General features: G+C 44.7%; 1 protein-coding gene across 4 annotated transcripts in view; it reads left to right on the forward strand.

The window, feature by feature from the left end:
• The window catches only part of LOC115124135 (SH2 domain-containing protein 3C-like), a 178,769-nt gene that overhangs the window by 152,510 nt on the left and 5,505 nt on the right, over nt 1–20,754 (forward strand). For 2 of the 4 annotated variants that reach the window (XM_065007570.1, XM_065007573.1), the window contains 7 exons: nt 11,569–11,721; nt 11,956–12,233; nt 12,525–12,662; nt 14,311–14,426; nt 15,201–15,736; nt 19,535–19,650; nt 19,935–20,106. In XM_065007570.1, the coding sequence (XP_064863642.1) occupies nt 11,569–11,721; nt 11,956–12,233; nt 12,525–12,662; nt 14,311–14,426; nt 15,201–15,736; nt 19,535–19,650; nt 19,935–20,106 (1,509 nt within the window). The remainder of the gene's footprint in view (nt 1–11,568; nt 11,722–11,955; nt 12,234–12,524; nt 12,663–14,310; nt 14,427–15,200; nt 15,737–19,534; nt 19,651–19,934; nt 20,107–20,754) is intronic. The other 2 variants (XM_065007571.1, XM_065007572.1) reach the window with 2 other exon arrangements.

Raw genomic sequence — 20,754 nt, forward strand, 5'->3', positions numbered from 1 at the left:
CACATACACATACACACACACACACACACACACACACAGATACACACACACACAGATACACACAGACACACACACACAGATACACACACACAGATACACACACACACACACACGCGCGCATGCACGCACACACACAGATGCACACACACACACACAGATGCACTCACACACACACACGCAGACACAGACACACACAGACACACACACACACACACACACACACACACACACACACACACACACACACACACACACACACACACACACACACACACCGGTGTGGCTTCACTGTCCTCCTGACCCACCAACACTCCTTTCTCTCTCTGCAGTGTGAGTTAAACCATCTGTGAGTCTCCCTCCCTGTGAGGCTCCAGCATACATTAACATAATGCTACATTCACACTGGGGTAAACAGACAGAATTGGGGGAACCTGTGGCTTGCTGCTAAAACAATACACTGTGTCTCCATGGTGATGGCTCCGATGCATGCAGCAGCCTGTCCGTGAATGCAGTGCTCTTGGTGCTGCTGTCTCTTGCCTGCAGTAACAGCGCCCCCTGTTGGAGATAAGGATAAACGCTTTAAAATGACAGCTTCGTCACTTAGACATGCTACTGCAGGATATTCTATATTAGAAACTGGTGCTGATTGGCTGAAAGCAGTGGTATATCAGACCGTATACCACGGCTATGACAAAAAGTACATTTGGTAACCAGTTTATAATAGCAATAAGGCACCTCAGGGGGTGTGATATATGGCCAATATACCACGGCTAAGGGCTGTGTCCAGGCACTCTGTGTTGCGTCGTGCATAAGAACAGCCCTTAGCCGTGGTATATTGGCCATATATCACACCCCCTCACACCCTATTGCTTAAATATGTACCCAATTAAATCAAAGTCTCTACATACAGTGCCTTGCTGAAGTATTCAGACCCCTTGGATTTCTTCACATTTTATTGTGTTACAAAGTGGGATTACCATGCATTTAATAGTCATTTTTTTGTCAACAATCTACTAAAAATACTCAGTTATGTCAAAGTGGAAGAAAAAATAAAAATAAAATGTAAGATTCATACATTGTTTTATAACTAAAATATAGTAATTGTATAAATATTCAACCCCTTTGTTTAGGCAAGCCTAAATTAGTTAAGGAGTAAAATTTGGATGAACAAATCACATAATAAGTTACATGGACTATGTGAAATAACAGAGGTTGATATGATTATTTTATGACCTCCCCTTCCTCTGTCCCCCATACATACAACATCTAAGGTCCCTCAGGCCAGTATTCCATTTCAAACACAGATTCAAATATCAGGGAGCTTTTTTTGAAAGCCTCATAGAGAAGGGCACTGATTGGTAGATGGGTAACAATAACAAATCAGACATTGAATATCCCTTTCAGCACATGGTCAAGTTAATAATGAAGCTGTGGATGATGTATGAACCACCTAGACACATGGAAGATGCAGTCATCCTGAACTGAGCTGCAGGACAAGAATGAAACTGCTCAGTGATGTTTCCATTATTATTTTATTCAACTTTATTTAACTTGGCAAGTCAGTTAAGAACTCATTCTTATTTACAATGAAGGCCTACACCGGCCAAACCCGGACGACGCTTGGCCAATTGTGTGCCACCCTATGGGACTCCCAATCACTGAGATGAAGTGCCTTAGACTGCTGCGCCACTCGGGAGCCCCATGAGGTCATTGGTCATTTTAAAAGAGTTACAGAGTTCAATGTCTGTGATGGGAGAAAACTGAGGATGGATCAACAACGTGTGACTCCACAATAATGACCTAAATGGTGGAGTGAAAAGAAGAATACAAATATACAGAATAAGAAAAGTCCAAAATATGCATCTTGTGCAACACGGTACTAAAGTAATGCTGCAAATGTTTAGGCAAATGTTTAGGCAAATGTTTAGGCCAATGTTTAGGCCAATGTTTAGGCAAATGTTTAGGCAAATCCAACACAACACATCACTGAGTAACTGCCTCCTTATTTTCAAGCATGGTGTTGGCTGCATCATGGTATGGGTGTGCTTGACATCGGCAAATACTGTGGAGTTTTTCAGGATAAAAATAAATGGGATGGAGCTAAGGACAGGCAAAATCCTAGAGGAAACACTGCTTCAAGTCTGCTTTCCACCAGACACTGGGAGAAGAATTCACCTTTCAACGGGACAATAACCTACAACACAAGGCCAAATCTACACTGGAGTTGCTTACCAAGAAGACAGTGAATGTGTCCAAGTTACAGTTTTGACTTAAATCTGCTTGAAAATCTTCGGTAAGACTTGAAAGTTGCTCTCTAGCCATGATCCCCAACATCTTGACAGAGCTTGAAAAATTATGAAAAGAATAATGGGCAAATATTGCACACTCCAGGTGTATAAAGCTCTTAGAGACGTACCCAAGAAGACTCACAGCTGTAATCAATGCAAAAGGTGTTTCTAACGTATTGACTTAGGGAGCTGAACACTTAGGCAACGACTATATTTGAGTTATTTAATTTACACCATAAAAAAATATACAGTACCAGTCAAAAGTTTGGACACAGCTACTCATTCAAGGGTTTTTCTTTATTTTGACTATTTTCTACATTGTGGAATAGTAGTGAAGACATCAAAACTATGAAATAACACACATGGAATCATGTAGTAACCAAAAAAGTGTTAAACAAAATCTAAATATATTCTATATTTGAGATTCTTCAAATAGCCACTCTTTGCCTTGATGACAGCTTTGCACACTATTGGCATTCTCTCAAGCAGCTTCACCTGGAATCCTTTTCCAACGGCCTTGAAGGAGTTCCCACATATGCTGAGCACTTTTTAGCTGTTTTTCCTTCACACTGCAGTCCAACTCATCCCAATTGTGGAGTCCAGGTCATCTGATGCAGCACTCATCACTCTCCTTCCTGGTCAAATAGCTCTTACATAGCCTGGAGGTGTGTTGGGTCATTGTCTTGTTGAAAAACAAATGATAGTCCCACTAAGCGCAAACCAGATGGGATGGCAATTTGCTGCAGAATGCTGTGGTAGCCAAGCTGGTTAAGTGTGCCTTGAATTCTAAATAAATCACTGACAGTGTTACCAGAGAGCACCATCACACCACCTCCTCCATGCTTCACGGTGGGAATCACACATGCGGAGATCATCCAATCACCTACTCTGCGTCTCACAAAGACACGGCGGAATGAACCAAAAATCGCAAATTTGCACTCATCAGACCAAAGGACAGATTTACACCAGTCTAATATCCATTCCTTGTGTTTCTTGGCCCAAGCAAGTCTCTTCTTCTTTTTGATGTTCTTTAGTAGTGGTTTCTTTGCAGTAATTCAACCATGAAGGCCTTTTTCACGCAGTCTCCTCCGAACAGTTGATGTTGAGATGTGTCTCTTACTTGAACTCTGTGAAGTATTTATTTGGGCTGCAATTTCTGGTAACTCTAATGAACTTATCCTCTACAGCAGAGGTAACGCTGGGTCTTCCTTTTCCTGTGGCGGTCCTCATGAAAGACAGTTAACTCTAATGAACTTATCCTCTACAGCAGAGGTAACGCTGGGTCTTCCTTTTCCTGTGGTGGTCCTCATGAGAGACAGGTAACTCTAATGATCTTATCCTCTACAGCAGAGGTAACTCTGGGTCTTCATTTTTCTGTGGCGGTCCTCATGAGAGACAGGTAACTCTAATGATCTTATCCTCTACAGTAGAGGTAACGCTGGGTCTTCCTTTTCCTGTGGTGGTCCTCATGAGAGACAGGTAACTCTAATGATCTTATCCTCTACAGCAGAGGTAACTCTGGGTCTTCCTTTTCCTGTGGTGGTCCTCATGAGAGACAGGTAACTCTAATGAACTTATCCTCTACAGCACAGGTAACTCTGGGTCTTCCTTTTCCTGTGGTGGTCCTCATGAGAGACAGGTAACTCTAATGAACTTATCCTCTACAGCAGAGGTAACTCTGGGTCTTCCTTTTCCTGTGGCGGTCCTGTCACGAACCGGCTCAAAGCCCGTAACAAAGGGAGACAACGTGGAGATAAGGAGTAGCAAAATATGTATTTATTACCTAAAGCAACTAAGTATAATATACAATGGTGTGTGTAATCAGTAATCAGTAGTGTAAGTGAGTGTTTTGCATGCATGAATGTGATAATGCAGGGTGATGAAAGTTGCCAAAGCAAACAAACAAACAAACGACCACCAAGAACCACAACACAATCTACAAAGGGTGTTAGCATGGAGAGAGTCTCCTCCATGAATGGGGAAGTGGTGTATTTATCCTGGGAGACACCGGGCCCAGGTGTTTCCCATGTAGCTGACGACCCTCCCAACTCCGCCCACCAGCATCCTAATAAGGAAATAACAGAGAGAATACGGCAGACAGAGTGGGAGGGTCGTCACATCCCCCCCCATAAAACCGGGGACCAACAAGGACCCCGGAACAAAATACCAGCCTCTAAGTTCCAAATTGACACAGCTTCTGCGCCACAAATTGATGAGGGTTTACGTGTTCACACTTACAATTTGCCCCAGCCAACCTCCTCCCCAGACCTCAGCGACCTTCGCACAGGAAGCAACATTTAAGAGGAAAGAAGAAAACAAGACCAGGAGGGAGCAGACAGGACAGAGAGAACATGACAATACGAAACAATGGTCAGTCACGTAAACATTAGGAACAGGGCGCACGAGAGAGCGCATCAGCAATCACGTTTTCAGTCCCCGGATGTGCCTCACATCGAGATGGAATGATTGTAAAAATAAACACCATCGCATTATCCTCTGGTTTGGACACATCATGGACCTCAAAAAGTGAGGGGGTTATGGTCGGTGTAGACCACAATAGGTACTACCCCGACCCGACATACACTTCAAGTGTTGTAGTGCCCAAATTAGTGCTAGCGCTTCCTTTTCAATAACCGAATAGTTCAACTGATAATCGTTAAACTTTTTGGAAAAAAATAACAGGCCTCTCAATCCCAGACACATCTGCTTGCAGCAAAACTGCACCTGCCCCCACATGACTAGCATCCACCTGCAAGGTAAATGACAAATCCATGCGAGGAGCAGCCAGCACTGGAGTTGAGGTAAGCAACCTCTTTGCCTCTTCAAAAGCGTGTTGACAACGAGTAGACCAAACATAAACAGCCTTAGCTTTCAGCATATCTGTCAAGGGAGCGACCACAGTAGAGAAGTTATTACAAAAACTACGGTAATAACCAATCATGCCCAAGAAACGCATCAGTTCCTTTTTAGTAGTTGGTGGTGGAAAAGCATCAATAGCCACCACTTTAGCCCGAACAGGACGCACTTCACCCTGCCCAACCATTTTTCCAAGGTATGTAACGGTCGCCTGAGCAAACTCACATTTTGCCAGATTGATTGTGAGGCGACCCGCAGCCAGACGTTCGAACAAGGCTTGAATACGGGACAGATGTTCTTCCCAAGTATCTGCATAGATCACTACATCGTCCAAATAAACAGCGCACCCGGTCAGACCGGCGACAACCCTGTTCATAAGTCGCTGAAAAGTGGCAGGTGCATTGCGCAGACCGAAACTCATAACTGAATACGAGTACAGACCAAAGGGTGTAATAAAGGCAGAGATTTCACGTGCCCTACTCGTCAGTGGCACCTGCCAATAGCCTTTTAACAGGTCAAATTTGCTCACAAACTTAGCTGCACCGACTTGATCAACACAGTCCTCCATCCGAGGAAGAGGAAATGAATCTGGCTTTGTGACACTGTTTACCTTACGGTAGTCCGTACAAAAACGGTTTGTTCCATCCGGTTTACTGACCAAGATACAGGAGAAGCCCAACTGGAGAAAGAAGGCTCTGCTATCTTACTCTCCAGCATGTACTTGACCTCAGCATCCAGACAACGTAGTTTCTCTGAAGAAACTCTATAGAAGCGCTGACGAATGGGGTCAGCACCTCCAATGTCAATATCATGTTCTATTAAGTTTGTACGTGTAGGTGTATCAGAAAACAAACCTGGAAATCTCTGAATCAGACCAACTATCTCTTTCCGCCCATCAACAGGTAGGTGAGTGAGAAGACTGTCTAAAATATCCAGTGTTTCTGAATTTTTCAATCTACCCTGCAATATACAATCGTCAGGACCAGGAACATCTTCCTCCTCATGCACAGATCTAGCACGACAAGAACCCAAGGAAACAACGGTATCAGTCAAAAGAACAGGTTTACCGTCCTCTGTAGAATCCCACTGTTCAGTCTCAGAGGAACGTGCATAATAGGGTTTTAACAGATTTACATGGCACAGCTGGTGTGCTTTCCTCCGTTCTGGAGTGGCAACTAGATAATTTTGCTCAGTGCACTGGCGCACCACTGTATATGGACCTTGAAACTTGGCTTGAAAAGGAGAACCAACAATTGGCAGCAGAGCAAGAACCTGGTCACCTGGACTAAAGTGACGAGGCTCAGTTCGGCGATCAAATATGCCCTTCATCCTCTCCTGTGAAGATGATAACTTCTCTTTAGCCATTTCACCAGCGGCATACAGCCGTCGCCGGAAATCACACACATACGATAACAGGGACTGAGGAGGCTCGGAGACTTCCAGTCATCCTGGAGAACAGATAAAAGTCCACGCACCCTATGTCCAAACACAAGGTCATTTGGACTGAAACCTGTGCTCTCCTGTGAATCTTCCCTAGCAGCTAACAGTAACCAAGGCAACCCCTCCTCCCAATCCTTATCCATCTCAGTACAATAAGCTCTCAACAAAGACTTAAGTGTTTGATGGAAACGTTCCAGTGCTCCTTGACTTTGCGCGTGATAGGCGCTAGACAAATTGTGTTTAATATGGAGCTGTTGAAGAACCTGACCAAACAGATTAGAGGTAAAATTAGATCCTTGATCACTCTGAATGACCTTAGGGATTCCAAACAATGAGAGAAACTGAGTCAAAGCTTTTAACACCGATTTAGTCGTGATAGATCGGAGAGGATAGGCAGCAGGAAACCTAGTGGTCTGACACATCACAGTGAACAGGTAACTGCTACCCTTTTTAGAACGAGGCAGAGGACCCACGCAGTCAATAATCAGATACTCAAAAGGTTGGCTGAGTACAGGAATAGGAAACAATGGTACTGGTTTAATAGCTTGATTAGGCTTACCAGTTAATTGACAGGTGTGACAAGTTTTGATAAAATCAGAAACATCCCTCTTTAATCTAGGCCAAAAGAAATGTCTTAATATGCGATTGTAGGTTTTCCTCACCCCCATATGTCCAGCAACGTCGCTGTGAGAAGTTTCCAACACCAACTCACGAAGCTTAACTGGTACAACAACCTGACTAATTGCCTTCCCCAGAAAAACACTATCATGAGACACCCACTTTCTCATCAGGACATCCTCTTGGAGAAAATAGCCATGGGCGACATCTCCCAACTGTTCTATAGGCACAATTTGATCACGCAACTCTTCCAACGTGGGGTCATCCCGTTGCGCATTGATTAGATCTGAGCGGGTTACAGATAACGGGATAACAGGGAAAACAGTGACATACTTTGTATTATTATCATTAGTCGGCGCAGTGACCAGTTCGCCACGGCTCATAGAACGTGTCACTGCACACGCAGAGAACACCTCTGGGAAACTCTGTACACTCTCATCAGGAATCCCAACAAATGACGGCTTAGTGGAAACCACTAGAGATGGAAACACGACAGGCCATACACGCTCACCAGCCAAGTTATTCCCAAGGATAACATCGATACCCTCAATAGGCAACGAAGGACGCACACCCACAACAACTTCACCCTTCACCAGCCCACAATCCAACATCAGTTTATGCAATGGAACTGACAGAGTGTTCAAACCTATTCCCCTAATTAGAACACTATTCCCCGAATCAGTCTCAGCAGAAAAGGGTAACACAGACTCCAACACAAATGATTCAGAGGCACCTGTGTCTCTCAGGATCTTCACTGGCACTAGGTCTTTACTTCCTAACATAGACACAAAACCTTCTGTAATGAAAGGTAAATAGTCTGGATCAATATGGACTTTCACATTCTCCTGGGCCTGAGGAAATGAGTCATGAATGAACTGATGTGGAACAGGTGCAGCTAATGCAGTAGGCTTAGATTTAGCGTAAGCACCCTTTGACCTGAGAAGTGGACATTCGTTTTTCCAATGCCCTGAACCTTGACAGTAGTGACACTCCTGCCCAAAGTCAGCTTTACCATGGGAGTCAGGTTCAACCCTAGTTGTATAGAACTCTGCCCGAGAACCAAAGTATCTCGGTGAGCGAAGCCCAAATCTATCCGAACGCCCCCACTCTTTCCGAATACGGGGTTCTGCAAAGACACTTTTGTGAGTCAACACATACTCGTCTGCCAAAACTGCAGCTTCAGCAACATTCTTTACTTTCTGTTCATTAATATACGTGGCAATACGATCAGGAATTGTGTCCTTAAATTGCTCTAACATAATCAGATCACACAGCCCTTGGAAAGTCACAACTGCAGAGGCGGAACACCAGCGATTAAACTGTAAAGACAACTGTCGCGCAAACTCAACATGAGTCTGGTTATCATCCCTTTTTAAAGTTCTAAATCGTTGGCGGTAAGCCTCAGGGACCAATTCATAAATCTGTAACACAGCTGTTTTAACTTTATCATAACTGGCACTATCGTGTACACTAAGAGCTGAATATGCTTCCTGCGCTTTACCAGTCAGCACACACTGCAACATTAAAGTGCGGTCAGAATCAGGCCAACTCCTAGCGTCAGCAACCCGCTCAAACAACGAAAAGAATGTCTCGGGGTCCCTTTCATTAAACCGAGGCAATAACTGTAAGTTCCCAACAATATCAAATGTCTCTGGGGCACGACCAAAAGCGAAACTACCCCTAGGTAAATCTGGGTCACCTTCCCAAAACAAACTCTCCCCTGAGATCTTTCCTTCCCTAACCAACTCTATACGTTCTTGTTGCAATTTGATTTTAGCACGCTCCATATCTTGTTTAAATGCCAATTCCTTTTCATATTTTACACGATCATGCTCTAGCTTCTCACGATCATGCTGCCGATCATGCTCTCTCTTCTCACGATCATGCTCCAGCTGTAACAAAAGCAGTTCTTTCTGCTGTTCAAAAAGAAGGCTACTAGGACTAACCGATGGAATGTCCATTGTAACGTTATGGGGAGACGACAAATCCTCAGCAGAGGCTGGCCCAGTGGTAACTTCAAGAATACCACTCTCCATCAGATTGGCCTTCAATATCAACCTAATAGAATTCTTTAGACGTTTATCACTAATCTCAACCTTGTAGTGTTCCGCGACCTTCAACAGCTGTTCTTTAGTACCTAAATCTAACAATTCCTCTGATGGAGAGCGAATGAACTTATCTACATAAGACGCCATAATCACACAAAAAAAAAAATTCTCGCTCTTCCCTTCTGCTGAGCACACCAGACCACAACCCGAGAATTGACAATCACCCTGAGTACCACAGAAGAGAGATGAGATACGGAGCTTCCCCAAAACCTACAATAACTCAACCCTAGTCTTCGTGCAGATTTGCGGTGGGAATTTACGCACTGTAGCCCGCTGGCAAGGAAATAGAACTCCCCAGCATGCTGGCAAATTCCACCAAGCCACGGATGTGCCCCGAGACAACTGCTCAGTCCACAGACACCACACAAAAATAACAAACATTAACCATGCCCAACATATTCCAAAAAATGAAACACGTCGCTAAACCTATCAGGGGAAAAGGCTATAGCTCCGGGTAGCAAGTTCCACTACCCTACCCAAATCTCCCACCGAGGTACACAGCAGATTACTCACCTCAGACTGATGTCCCAACAGAAAGTAGAACAAGAGTTCAGGCTAGGCAGGGCCTGGAAACTAACCATTATAGTCTCTCCAACACAGCACACAAACCAAACAACAAAAGGCAACCAATACTGGGCCTATCAAACACAATATGCAAACCAAACACGTACCTCCACGGTCTCCCAAACCAATAGTTCAAATATCCCGGATGAGCCCCCACTTGTCACGAACCGGCTCAAAGCCCGTAACAAAGGGAGACAACGTGGAGATAAGGAGTAGCAAAATATGTATTTATTACCTAAAGCAACTAAGTATAATATACAATGGTGTGTGTAATCAGTAATCAGTAGTGTAAGTGAGTGTTTTGCATGCATGAATGTGATAATGCAGGGTGATGAAAGGTGCCAAAGCAAACAAACAAACAAACAAACGACCACCAAGAACCACAACACAATCTACAAAGGGTGTTAGCATGGAGAGAGTCTCCTCCATGAATGGGGAAGTGGTGTATTTATCCTGGGAGACACCGGGCCCAGGTGTTTCCCATGTAGCTGACGACCCTCCCAACTCCGCCCACCAGCATCCTAATAAGGAAATAACAGAGAGAATACGGCAGACAGAGTGGGAGGGTCGTCACAGTCCTCATGAGAGACAGTTAACTCAATGAACTTATCCTCTGCAGCAGAGGTAACGCTGGGTCTTCCTTTTCCTGTGGCGGTCCTCATGAGAGACAGGTAACTCTAATGAACTTATCCTCTACAGCAGAGGTAACTCTGGGTCTTCCTTTCCTGTGGTGGTCCTCATGAGAGACAGTTTCATCATATCGCTTCATGGTTTTTGCAACTGAACTTGAAGAAACGTTCAAAGCTCTTGGAATTTCCCGAATTGACTGACCTTCATGTCTTAAAGTAATGATGGACTATAATTTCCCTTTGCTTATTTTAGCTGTTCTTGCCATAATATGGACTTGGTCTTCTCCCAAATAGGGTTTTCTTCTGTTTACCCCCCTACCTTGTCACAACAGAACTGATTGGCTCAAACACATTAAGAAGGAAAGAAATTCCACAAATGAACTGTTAAAATGCATTCCAGGTGACTACCTCATGAAGCTGGTTGAGAGAATGTCAAGAGTGTGCAGAGCTGTCATCAAGGCAAAGTGTGACAACTTTGAAGAATCTCTAATATATATATTTTGATTTGTTTAACACCTTTTTGTCCCAACTTTTGACTGGTGCTGTATATATCTTTTCTTCTTCCACTTTGACATTACAAAGTATTTTTGTGGAGATTGTTGACAAAAGAAATACAGTTAAATCCATTTTTAATTCCACTTTGTAACACAATAACATTTGAAGAAATACAAGGGGTATGAATAGGTTTGCAATGCCCTGTAACAATCCTCATAGGAAAGCTTCTTTGTGTCGGCTCAACTCTTTGGACAACCAGTATGTCGCCTAGCCCCTAGATACGATTCCTAGAATACAACTTACAGTCAATTAAAGCATACCTTCATTTGATGTTACATATCTGCGATCTACAGGACTCTCAGAGTGCATATTAAATTGTCTTTGTGCCAAACTGTGATTTTAAAGCCACTTTGTGTGCAGTCTTATTTCCACTGGAAAAAGGGAGCGGAGTTACCCAAATGTTATATAATAAACCTTATAACAATGTAATCATAACTTTAATGACGTTATAGAATGACCCTCATAACACTGTTACTGAATAACACTCTTTCTCTTCTGTTCGACCTCCAGGTGTCGGAGACGGTGGTGCTGCGAAACGGTGACTTCCTGATCCGTGATTCGCTGATAAACGTGGGCGACTATGTCCTGACGACCAGGTGGAACTATGAGGTTCTGCACTTCAAGATCACCAAGGTCCTGGTCAGGTCCAGCACTGAGTCTAAGGTATGTATTGTAACTTACATAATTTACATCATGTTGTTGGATCTAACTTTACTGTTTTGAAGGATTTAGTTATTTTTTTTTATTACAGTTAAACTATTTAAAATACAAAGAATCCCAGAGGATGACACATGAAAAACATGAAAAACACTTATGTCCAATTTGTTAACCACAAGTGAACACATGTCCATTTATTTAACATTTGAAAGGTTCATAATGATTTCAATTCAATTCCAGGTCCAGTACCTGTTAGAGAAAGACAGTTTCGACTCCATACCTGAGCTGATGAGGTACTACGTGGCCGGACGGCGACCTGTCTCCCAGCCCAGCGGAGCCCTGATCTACTGTCCAATCATACGCACCCTCCCCTTGCGTTACCTGGAAGCAACGTTTGCCTTAGCCAATAGCAGACATGGCCTAGCCCACTCACCATCCAGTCAGAAAGGAGCGTACATCAAGAGGCGGAGCGTGACCATGAACGACGGATTGACCACGGACAAGCTGATACCTCACAGGTCAGAGACTAGAGGAGAGGGAGTCTTTCATAGATTGTTACTCAATCTTCTTCTTGAGATTCTTGTGTGTGTGTCTGTGTGTGTGTGTGTGTGTGTGTGTATGTGTGTGTGTCTGTGTGCAGGTGTATGTACAGTATGTATGTGTGTCTGTATATGTGTATGTGTGTGTCTGTGTGTGTGTGTGTCTGTATGTGTGTATGTCTGTGTGCAGGTGTATGTACAGTATGTATGTGTGTCTCAGTGGTGTAAATCAGATGTTTCATTGCCCATTCATTCCCATTGTGTGGTCAGTGACGTGGAGTCCATCAGTCCAGTGGAACCACCAGTTCCCCCAGTCCCAGTACCAGTCCAAGTACCTGCATCAATACCAGTAGCAGTACCAGTTGTTCCAAAGCCAGAAGTGGAGGCTGCTGTCGTGGGGTGCAGGTGGTGTGTGTGAACCCGTTTGGGTCAGAACACTGGTGTCATAACAGAGCACTGACCCCTTCTCACTCTCACCCCCTGCCTCAGATTCACTGAGAACATGTGTATACTGTAGCTACATTGCTCTGTGTTAGACTAGCTGCTACACATGCAGGTCTCTTTCCTCCTCCTCTGCACAGCAACCAGGGCCTGAGTGTAGGAGAGATCAACCGTAGCCTGGTCATAGATCTGTTTGTGTTGTCTTGTCAACTCTTTGTGTTGTCTTGTCATCTCTTTGTGTTGTCTTGTCATCTCTTTGTGTTGTCTTGTCATCTCTTTGTGCTGTCTTGTCATCTCTTTGTGTTGTCTTGCCATCTCTTTGTGTTGTCTTGTCATCTCTTTGTGTTGTCTTGTCATCTCTTTGTGTTGTCTTGTCATCTCTTTGTGCTGTCTTGTCATCTCTTTGTGTTGTCTTGTCATCTCTTTGTGCTGTCTTGTCATCTCTTTGTGTTGTCTTGTCATCTCTTTGTGCTGTCTTGTCATCTCTTTGTGTTGTCTTGTCATCTCTTTGTGTTGTCTTGTCATCTCTTTGTGCTGCCTTGTCATCTCTTTGTGCTGTCTTGTCATCTCTTTGTGTTGTCTTGTCATCTCTTTGTGCTGTCTTGTCATCTCTTTGTGTTGTCTTGTCATCTCTTTGTGCTGTCTTGTCATCTCTTTGTGCTGTCTTGTCATCTCTTTGTGCTGTCTTGTCATCTCTTTGTGTTGTCTTGTCATCTCTTTGTGTTGTCTTGTCATCTCTTTGTGTTGTCTTGTCATCTCTTTGTGTTGTCTTGTCATCTCTTTGTGCTGTCTTGTCATCTCTTTGTGTTGTCTTGTCATCTCTTTGTGCTGTCTTGTCATCTCTTTGTGCTGTCTTGTCATCTCTTTGTGTTGTCTTGTCATCTCTTTGTGCTGTCTTGTCATCTCTTTGTGTTGTCTTGTCATCTCTTTGTGCTGTCTTGTCATCTCTTTGTGTTGTCTTGTCATCTCTTTGTGCTGTCTTGTCATCTCTTTGTGCTGTCTTGTCATCTCTTTGTGCTGTCTTGTCATCTCTTTGTGCTGTCTTGTCATCTCTTTGTGTTGTCTTGTCATCTCTTTGTGCTGTCTTGTCATCTCTTTGTGCTGTCTTGTCATCTCTTTGTGCTGTCTTGTAACTGATATGGTTATTGTCTTGCCAAACAGACAGTAACCATAAGAGTTGGTTATGTATCACAAATAGATCTGGGACCAGGCTAAGGTTGACCTGTGTTTCACCTCTTCTCAGTAGACCAATCGGGTAAAATATTCACCTCTTCTCAGTAGACCAATCGGGTAAAATGTTCACCTCTTCTCATTAGACCAATCGGGTAAAATGTTCACCTCTTCTCAGTAGACCAATCAGGTAAAATGTTCACCTCTTCTCAGTAGACCAATCAGGTAAAATGTTCACCTCTTCTCAGTAGACCAATCAGGTAAAATGTTCACCTCTTCTCAGTAGACCAATCAGGTAAAATGTGTAACTGTCACTTCATTTATGAGATGACTTGATTTGGAGCTTTGTCAAACTTGCTCAATAGAGACGTATGGTTCAGACCATGGACCCACAGCCGTATTAAAAACAGATGGAAAATGACTGTTGGTTTGTTGGTGTTTGCAGCTCCTCTACTATTCACAAAGACGCCATGAGGAACTGTGCTCTGAGTATGGACCTCATCCAGGAGTATCGCCGTCCTCCTTTAGGGGAGACACCTCTCTCCCCAGCCTACAGCCACAGTGAGTCCTTTCTATGGAGATTATTGAATTATTAAGAGATTATTGAGATTATAGATCATTCATTGAGATGATTGCATACTGTGTGGGTTTGGTGGTCCTTTTGATTGGGCCTTTCAGGAGCCAGATGGGAACATTTGTGGGTTTGTACTTTTGGAATCGTCCATTGGGCCAATTGCACGAATGCAATCAATCAAACGCAGCTGAAGTACATTGAGTGTACAAAACATTAAGAACCGCTTCCTAATATTGAGGTGACCCCCCCTTTTGCCCTCAGAACAGCCTCAATTTGTCGGGTCATGGACTCTACAAGGTGTTGAAAGCGTCCAACAGGGATACTGGCCCATGTTGACTCAAATGCTTCCCACGGTTGTGTCAAGTTGGCTGGATGTCCTTTGGGTGGTGAACCATTCTTAATACACTTGGGAAACTGTTGAGCGTGAAAAACCCAGCACCGTTGCAGTTCTTGACACACTCAAACTGGCACTTAAATGTGTTGTCTTTCCCACTCACCCTCTGAATAGAACACATACACAATCCATGTCTCAATTGTCTTAAGGCTAAAACATCCTTCTTTAACCTGTCTCCTCCCCTTCATCTACACTGATTGGTGGATTTAACAAGTGACATCAATAAGGGATCATAGCTTTCACCTGGATTCACCTGGTCCAGGTGTTCTTAATGTTTTGTACACTCGGTGTATTTATAAGAAAATCAATACTATTTGTGAACCCACTTCTGGAATTTACATGTGAAACCCTGTGCTTTGCTGTCCAGTCCACAGACACAGAACCCAGTCAGGGGTTAGAGTTCTGGCCGTGGTGCCCCCCTCTCCAGTCCTGAGACACTCCAGCGACCCCCAGCTCAGCCCAGGCTCCAACAACAACCTACCAGACATGCTAGCAGCCAGCTCCCACTCCACCCCGGGCCCCTGCTCCTACGAAACCCCAGCAGATGGCTCCGAGACGGGGGGCAGCTACTGCGACTTACGGCCCACACCGGCCCTCTGTCCTAAGGCTCCCTGTGCCGCCGGCATGCACCCCACACCTCCCACTAAGAGCTACGTGGAGAGGCTGCGTGTGGAGGAGGGCCATGGGCCTACCCCAGGGAGGGAGAATGGGGCTGGAGAAGAGGTGTTCATCGCCCCCCTAGTGGAGACAGCCTCCTCCTTCAGACCAGGGAAGTACCTCTCGCCACTGATGCCCCAGGAGAACAAGCCCTTAGAGATGAGCATTCTGAAGAGGGTTAAAGAGCTTCTGGCGGAGGTGGACGTTAGGACAGCTGCTAAACACATCACCATGGCTGACTGCACGGTATGGACACCGCACACATACAGGACACATAGAGGGACACCGCACGCATACAGGACACATAGAGGGACACCGCACGCATACAGGACACATAGAGGGACACCGCACACATACAGGACACATAGAGGGACACGGCACACATACAGGACACATAGAGGGACACCGCACGCATACAGGACACATAGAGGGACACCGCACGCATACAGGACACATAGAGGGACACCGAACACATACAGGACACATAGAGGGACACGGGCACAAACACATACACACAATACGCATATACCATCCACTCTTTATTAAAGCTAGAGCCCATATCTTAACAGAAGCAGGCTAACGGTATGTTCCTTGGCCTTGTGAATGTAACTCGGTGATGTCACTAATCCCTAATGAGTGTTGCTCAATGAACTCCTGTTGACAGTGGAGCAGCAGAGAGGTTCATACAGGCATGACTATGCTATCCTAGGGCTGGGCGATATTGCCAAAATATTATATCACGGTATTTAAAAAAACAAATGAACGGCATTTGACAGTGACTGTATTTGACAGTGTGTTTTAGTTTTGGGATAATAAACATTCTACATTTTCTTTATGAGTAGTGAGTGATCCTAGGGTGCTTTATGAGTAGTGAATGATCCTAGGGTGCTTTATGAGTAGTGAGTGATCCTAGGGTGCTTTATGAGTAGTGAGTGATCCTAGGGTGCTTTATGAGTAGTGAGTGATCCTAGGGTGCTTTATGAGTAGTGAGTGATCCTAGGGTGCTTTATGAGTAGTGAGTGATCCCAGGGTGCTTTATGAGTAGTGAGGGATTCTAGGGTGCTTTATGAGTAGTGGGTGATCCCAGGGTGCTTTATGAGTAGTGAGTGATCCCAGGGTGCTTTATGAGTAGTGAGTGATCCTAGGGTGCTTTATGAGTAGTGAGTGATCCTAGGGTGCTTTATGAGTAGTGAGTGATCCCAGGGTGCTTTATGAGTAGTGAGGGATCCTAGGGTGTTTTATGAGTAGTGGGTGATCCCAGGGTGGCAACACATACATTCTCAGTGATTTCAATTAGTCTTTCTCCATTCTGATTGTTTTATACTGTTCAATTCAACTTCAACCAAAACTAATTTCAGCACTTTTATCATTTCTGCATTTCCTGCACTCAATTGCAGTAGTGGAAAAAGTTTTGGCATACTTGAGTAAAAGTAAAGATATGTTAATAGAAAATTACTAAAGTAAAAGTGAAAGTCAACCAGTAAAATACTACTTGAGTAAAAGTCTAGAAGTATTTGGTTTTAAATATTCTTAAGGATCAAAAGTAAATGTAATTGATAAAATGTACTTAAGTATTAAAAATAAAAGTATAAATAATTTAAAATTCCTTCTATGAAACCTAGAGAGGAACCAGGCTCTGAGGGGTGGCCAGTTCTCTTCTGTGTCAGGTGGAGATTATAACAGTACATGGCCAAGATGTTCAAATGTTATTTGATGACCAGCAGGGCTAAATAATAATAATCACAGTGGTTGTAGAGGGTGCAACAAGTCAGCACCTCAGGAGTAAATGTCAGTTGGCTTTTCAGTCTCTTTTCAGTCTCTAGAGAGTTGAAAACAGCAGGTCTGGTAGCACGTCCGGTGAACAGTTCAGGGTTCCATAGCCACAGGCAGAACAGTTGAAACTGGAGCAGCAGCACGGCCAGGTGGACTGGGGACAGCAAGGAGTCATCAGGCCAGGTAGTCCTGAGGCATGGTCCTAGGGCTCAGGTCCTCCGAGAGAGAAAGATAGAAAGATAGAAAGAAAGAAAGAAAGAAAGAAAGAAAGAAAGAAAGAAAGAAAGAAAGAAAGAGAGAATTAGAGAGAGCATACTTATATTCACACAGGACACCGGAAAAGACAGGAGAAGTATTCCAGATATAACAAACTGACCCTAGCCCCCCGACACATAAACTACTGCATCATAAATACTGGAGGCTAAGACAGGAGGGGCCGGGAGACACTGTGGCCCCGTCCGACGATACCCCTGAACAGGGCCAAACAGGCAGGATATAACCCCACCCACTTTGCCAAAGCACAGCCCCCACACCACTAGAGGGATATCTTCAACCCCCAACTTACCATCCTGAGACAAGGCCGAGTATAGCCCACAAAGATCTCCGCCACGGCACAAACCCAAGGGGTGGGGGGGGGCAACCCGGACAGGATACTGTTGCACCAACAACATGCTGATTTAGGTCTACACCATCACTGATGTTATCAGGCTGTATTAGCTAGCTACATTTGCTCTTACTCAGTACATGTATTAGGTAGCTAGCTATTAGCATTAGCGGCTAACAATTAGCATATCACAAGATTTAGTACAACTTGCTAAGAAAAGACAAACTAGCTGTTTGCTGATGTAAGAAACACAAACTAATAGTGTCATTATAGAACGCTAGTGGATTTATATTAAGAAGCAAAGTGAAAACAGCATTGTTGTCATCAACATTGTTGTATGTGCTACATTGACCATGCAGACTGAACGCAAGTGTCTCGTGGTTAAGGAACAGCATGCACTCCTTGAGTGACAGGGGGCATAGCTATGTCTGTGTGGAAAGTGGCACGGAGAGAGCTGAGAGAGATGACTCAAGTAGCGAAGTAAGCTATAAAAATTGACATTGCGCATGGCGTATCACGTTTAACAAACCAAGCATTGGTTTCCCTGCATCAATACCGGTATATCATAAAATATGGTATAAGCGCCCACTTTTTACTCTACTCTACTATTTGGTAACATTTGAATTAAGAGACAATTAACCACCAGTCTCAGTGACCATGAATACATTAAGTTAGAAATTACAATAAACCCTTTCTTCCTCTCTCCCTCTTCTCTCCTCTCTACATTTCCTCCCCCCCCTCTCCTCTCTCTCCATTTTCTCCCTCCCCCTCTCCTCTCTCTCCATTTTCTCCCTCCCCTTCTCCTCTCTCCATTTCCTCCCTCTCTCCTCTCTCCATTTCCTCCCTCTCTTCTCTCTCCATTTCCTCCCTCCCCCTCTCCTCTCTCCATTTCCTCCCTCTCTTCTCTCTCAATTTCCGCCCTCCCTCCCTCCCCCTTTTCTCTCTCTCCATTTCCCCCTCTGCTCTCTACATTTTGATCTCTCCCTCCCCCTCTCCTCTCCTCTCCTCTCCTCTCTTCTCTTCTCTTCTCTTTCCATTTCCGCCCTCCCTCTCCTCTCTTCTCTCTCTTCATTTCCTGCCTCCTTCTCCTCTCCTCTCTCTCCATTTCCTCCCTCTCCTCTTTTCTCTCTCTACATTTCCTCCCTCCCACTCTCCTCTCTCCACCTCTCTCTCTCCATTTCCTCCCTCTTTTCTCTCTCCATTTCCTGCCTCCTTCTCCTCTCCTCTCCTCTCTCTCCATTTCCTCCCTCTCCTCTCTTCTCTCTCTACATTTCCTCCCTCCCACTCTCCTTTCTCCACCTCTCTCTCTCCATTTCCTCCCTCTTTCCTCTCTACATTTCCTGCCTCCTTCTCCTCTCCTCTCTCTACATTTCCTCCCTCCCACTCTCCTCTCTCCACCTCTCTCTCTCCATGTCCTCCCTCTTTTCTCTCTCCATTTCCTGCCTCCTTCTCCTCTCCTCTCTCTCCATTTACTCCCTCTCCTCTCTTCTCTCTCTACATATCCTCCCTCCCCCTCTCCCCTCTCCACCTCTCTCCATTTCCTCCCTCTCCTCTCACCCCATATCCTTCCTCTCCTCTCTCTCCATTTCCTCCCTCTTTCTCCATTTGCTCCCTCCCTCATTCCTCCCTCCCCATGTGTTGTGCTCCCTCCCTCTGTCTGTGTGAAGGTTGCTAGGATACTGGGTGTTACCGAGGAGATGCAGAGGATGATGGGAGTGGGCTCGGGACTGGAGTTGTTGACTCTTCCTCATGGACACCAGCTGAGACTGGACCTACTGGAGCGGTAAGGGTTCAGGTGGTAAGGGTTAGAGTTGTGGTTGAGGCTAGGGTTAGGGTTGTGGTTGAGGCTAGGGTTAGGGTTAGGGTTGTGGTTGAGGCTAGGGTTAGGGTTAGGGTTGTGGTTGAGGCTAGGGTTAGGGTTAGGGTTGTGGTTGAGGCTAGGGTTAGGTTTGAACCGGAATGTCGACATGAAGCTAGGGTTAGGAGTACCGTTGTGGTTGATGCTGTTCTCATCCTATTCTTCCTTGTTTCATCCCTCTCCCCTCCTCCTCCTCCACTTCTCCTCAGGTTCTATACTATGTCTATAATGACAGCTGTGGACCTGCTGGGCTGTACCGGCAGTAAAGAGGAGAGGGCTGCTCTGCTCCATAAGACCATCCAGCTGGCTGCTGAACTCAAGAGCAACCTGGGGAACATGTTTGGCTTCGCCGCTGTGATGAGAGCACTGGAGCTACCACAGGTATGGACCAACCATGTACAGTACACACTCACACTCACACATGCAGTAATACACACACAGTAATACACAAACAGTAATACACACACAGTAATACACACACAGTAATACACACACAGTAACACACACACACACAAAACCAAATATCGGTAGAGGTACACCATTATCTATATGATATATTGTCACATGCTGTTATATTTCTCTTTCACTTCTCTTTCGTCTCTCTTTGTCTCTCTCTCTCCTCACCTCTCTTCTCTTCTCCTCTCTTCTCTTCTCTTCTCTTCTCTTCTCTTCTCTTCTCTTCTCTTCTCTTTCGTCTCTCTTTGTCTCTCTCTCTCTCTCCTCACCTCTTCTCTTCTCTTCTCCTCTCTTCTCTTCTCTTCTCTTCTCTTCTCTTCTCTTCTCTTCTCTTCTCTTCTCTTCTCTTCTCTTCTCTTCTCTTCTCTTTCGTCTCTCTTTGTCTCTCTCTCTCTCCTCACCTCTCTTCTCTTCTCTTCTCTTCTCTTCTCTTCTCTTCTCTTCTCTTCTCTTCTCTTTCGTCTCTCTTTGTCTCTCTCTCTCTCCTCACCTCTCTTCTCTTCTCCTCTCTTCTCTTCTCTTTCGTCTCTCTTTGTCTCTCTCTCTCTTCTCTTCTCTTCTCTTCTCTTCTCT

The sequence above is a fragment of the Oncorhynchus nerka genome, linkage group LG22 (assembly GCF_034236695.1).
Source record: "Oncorhynchus nerka isolate Pitt River linkage group LG22, Oner_Uvic_2.0, whole genome shotgun sequence".
Taxonomy (NCBI): Eukaryota; Metazoa; Chordata; class Actinopteri; order Salmoniformes; family Salmonidae; genus Oncorhynchus; species Oncorhynchus nerka.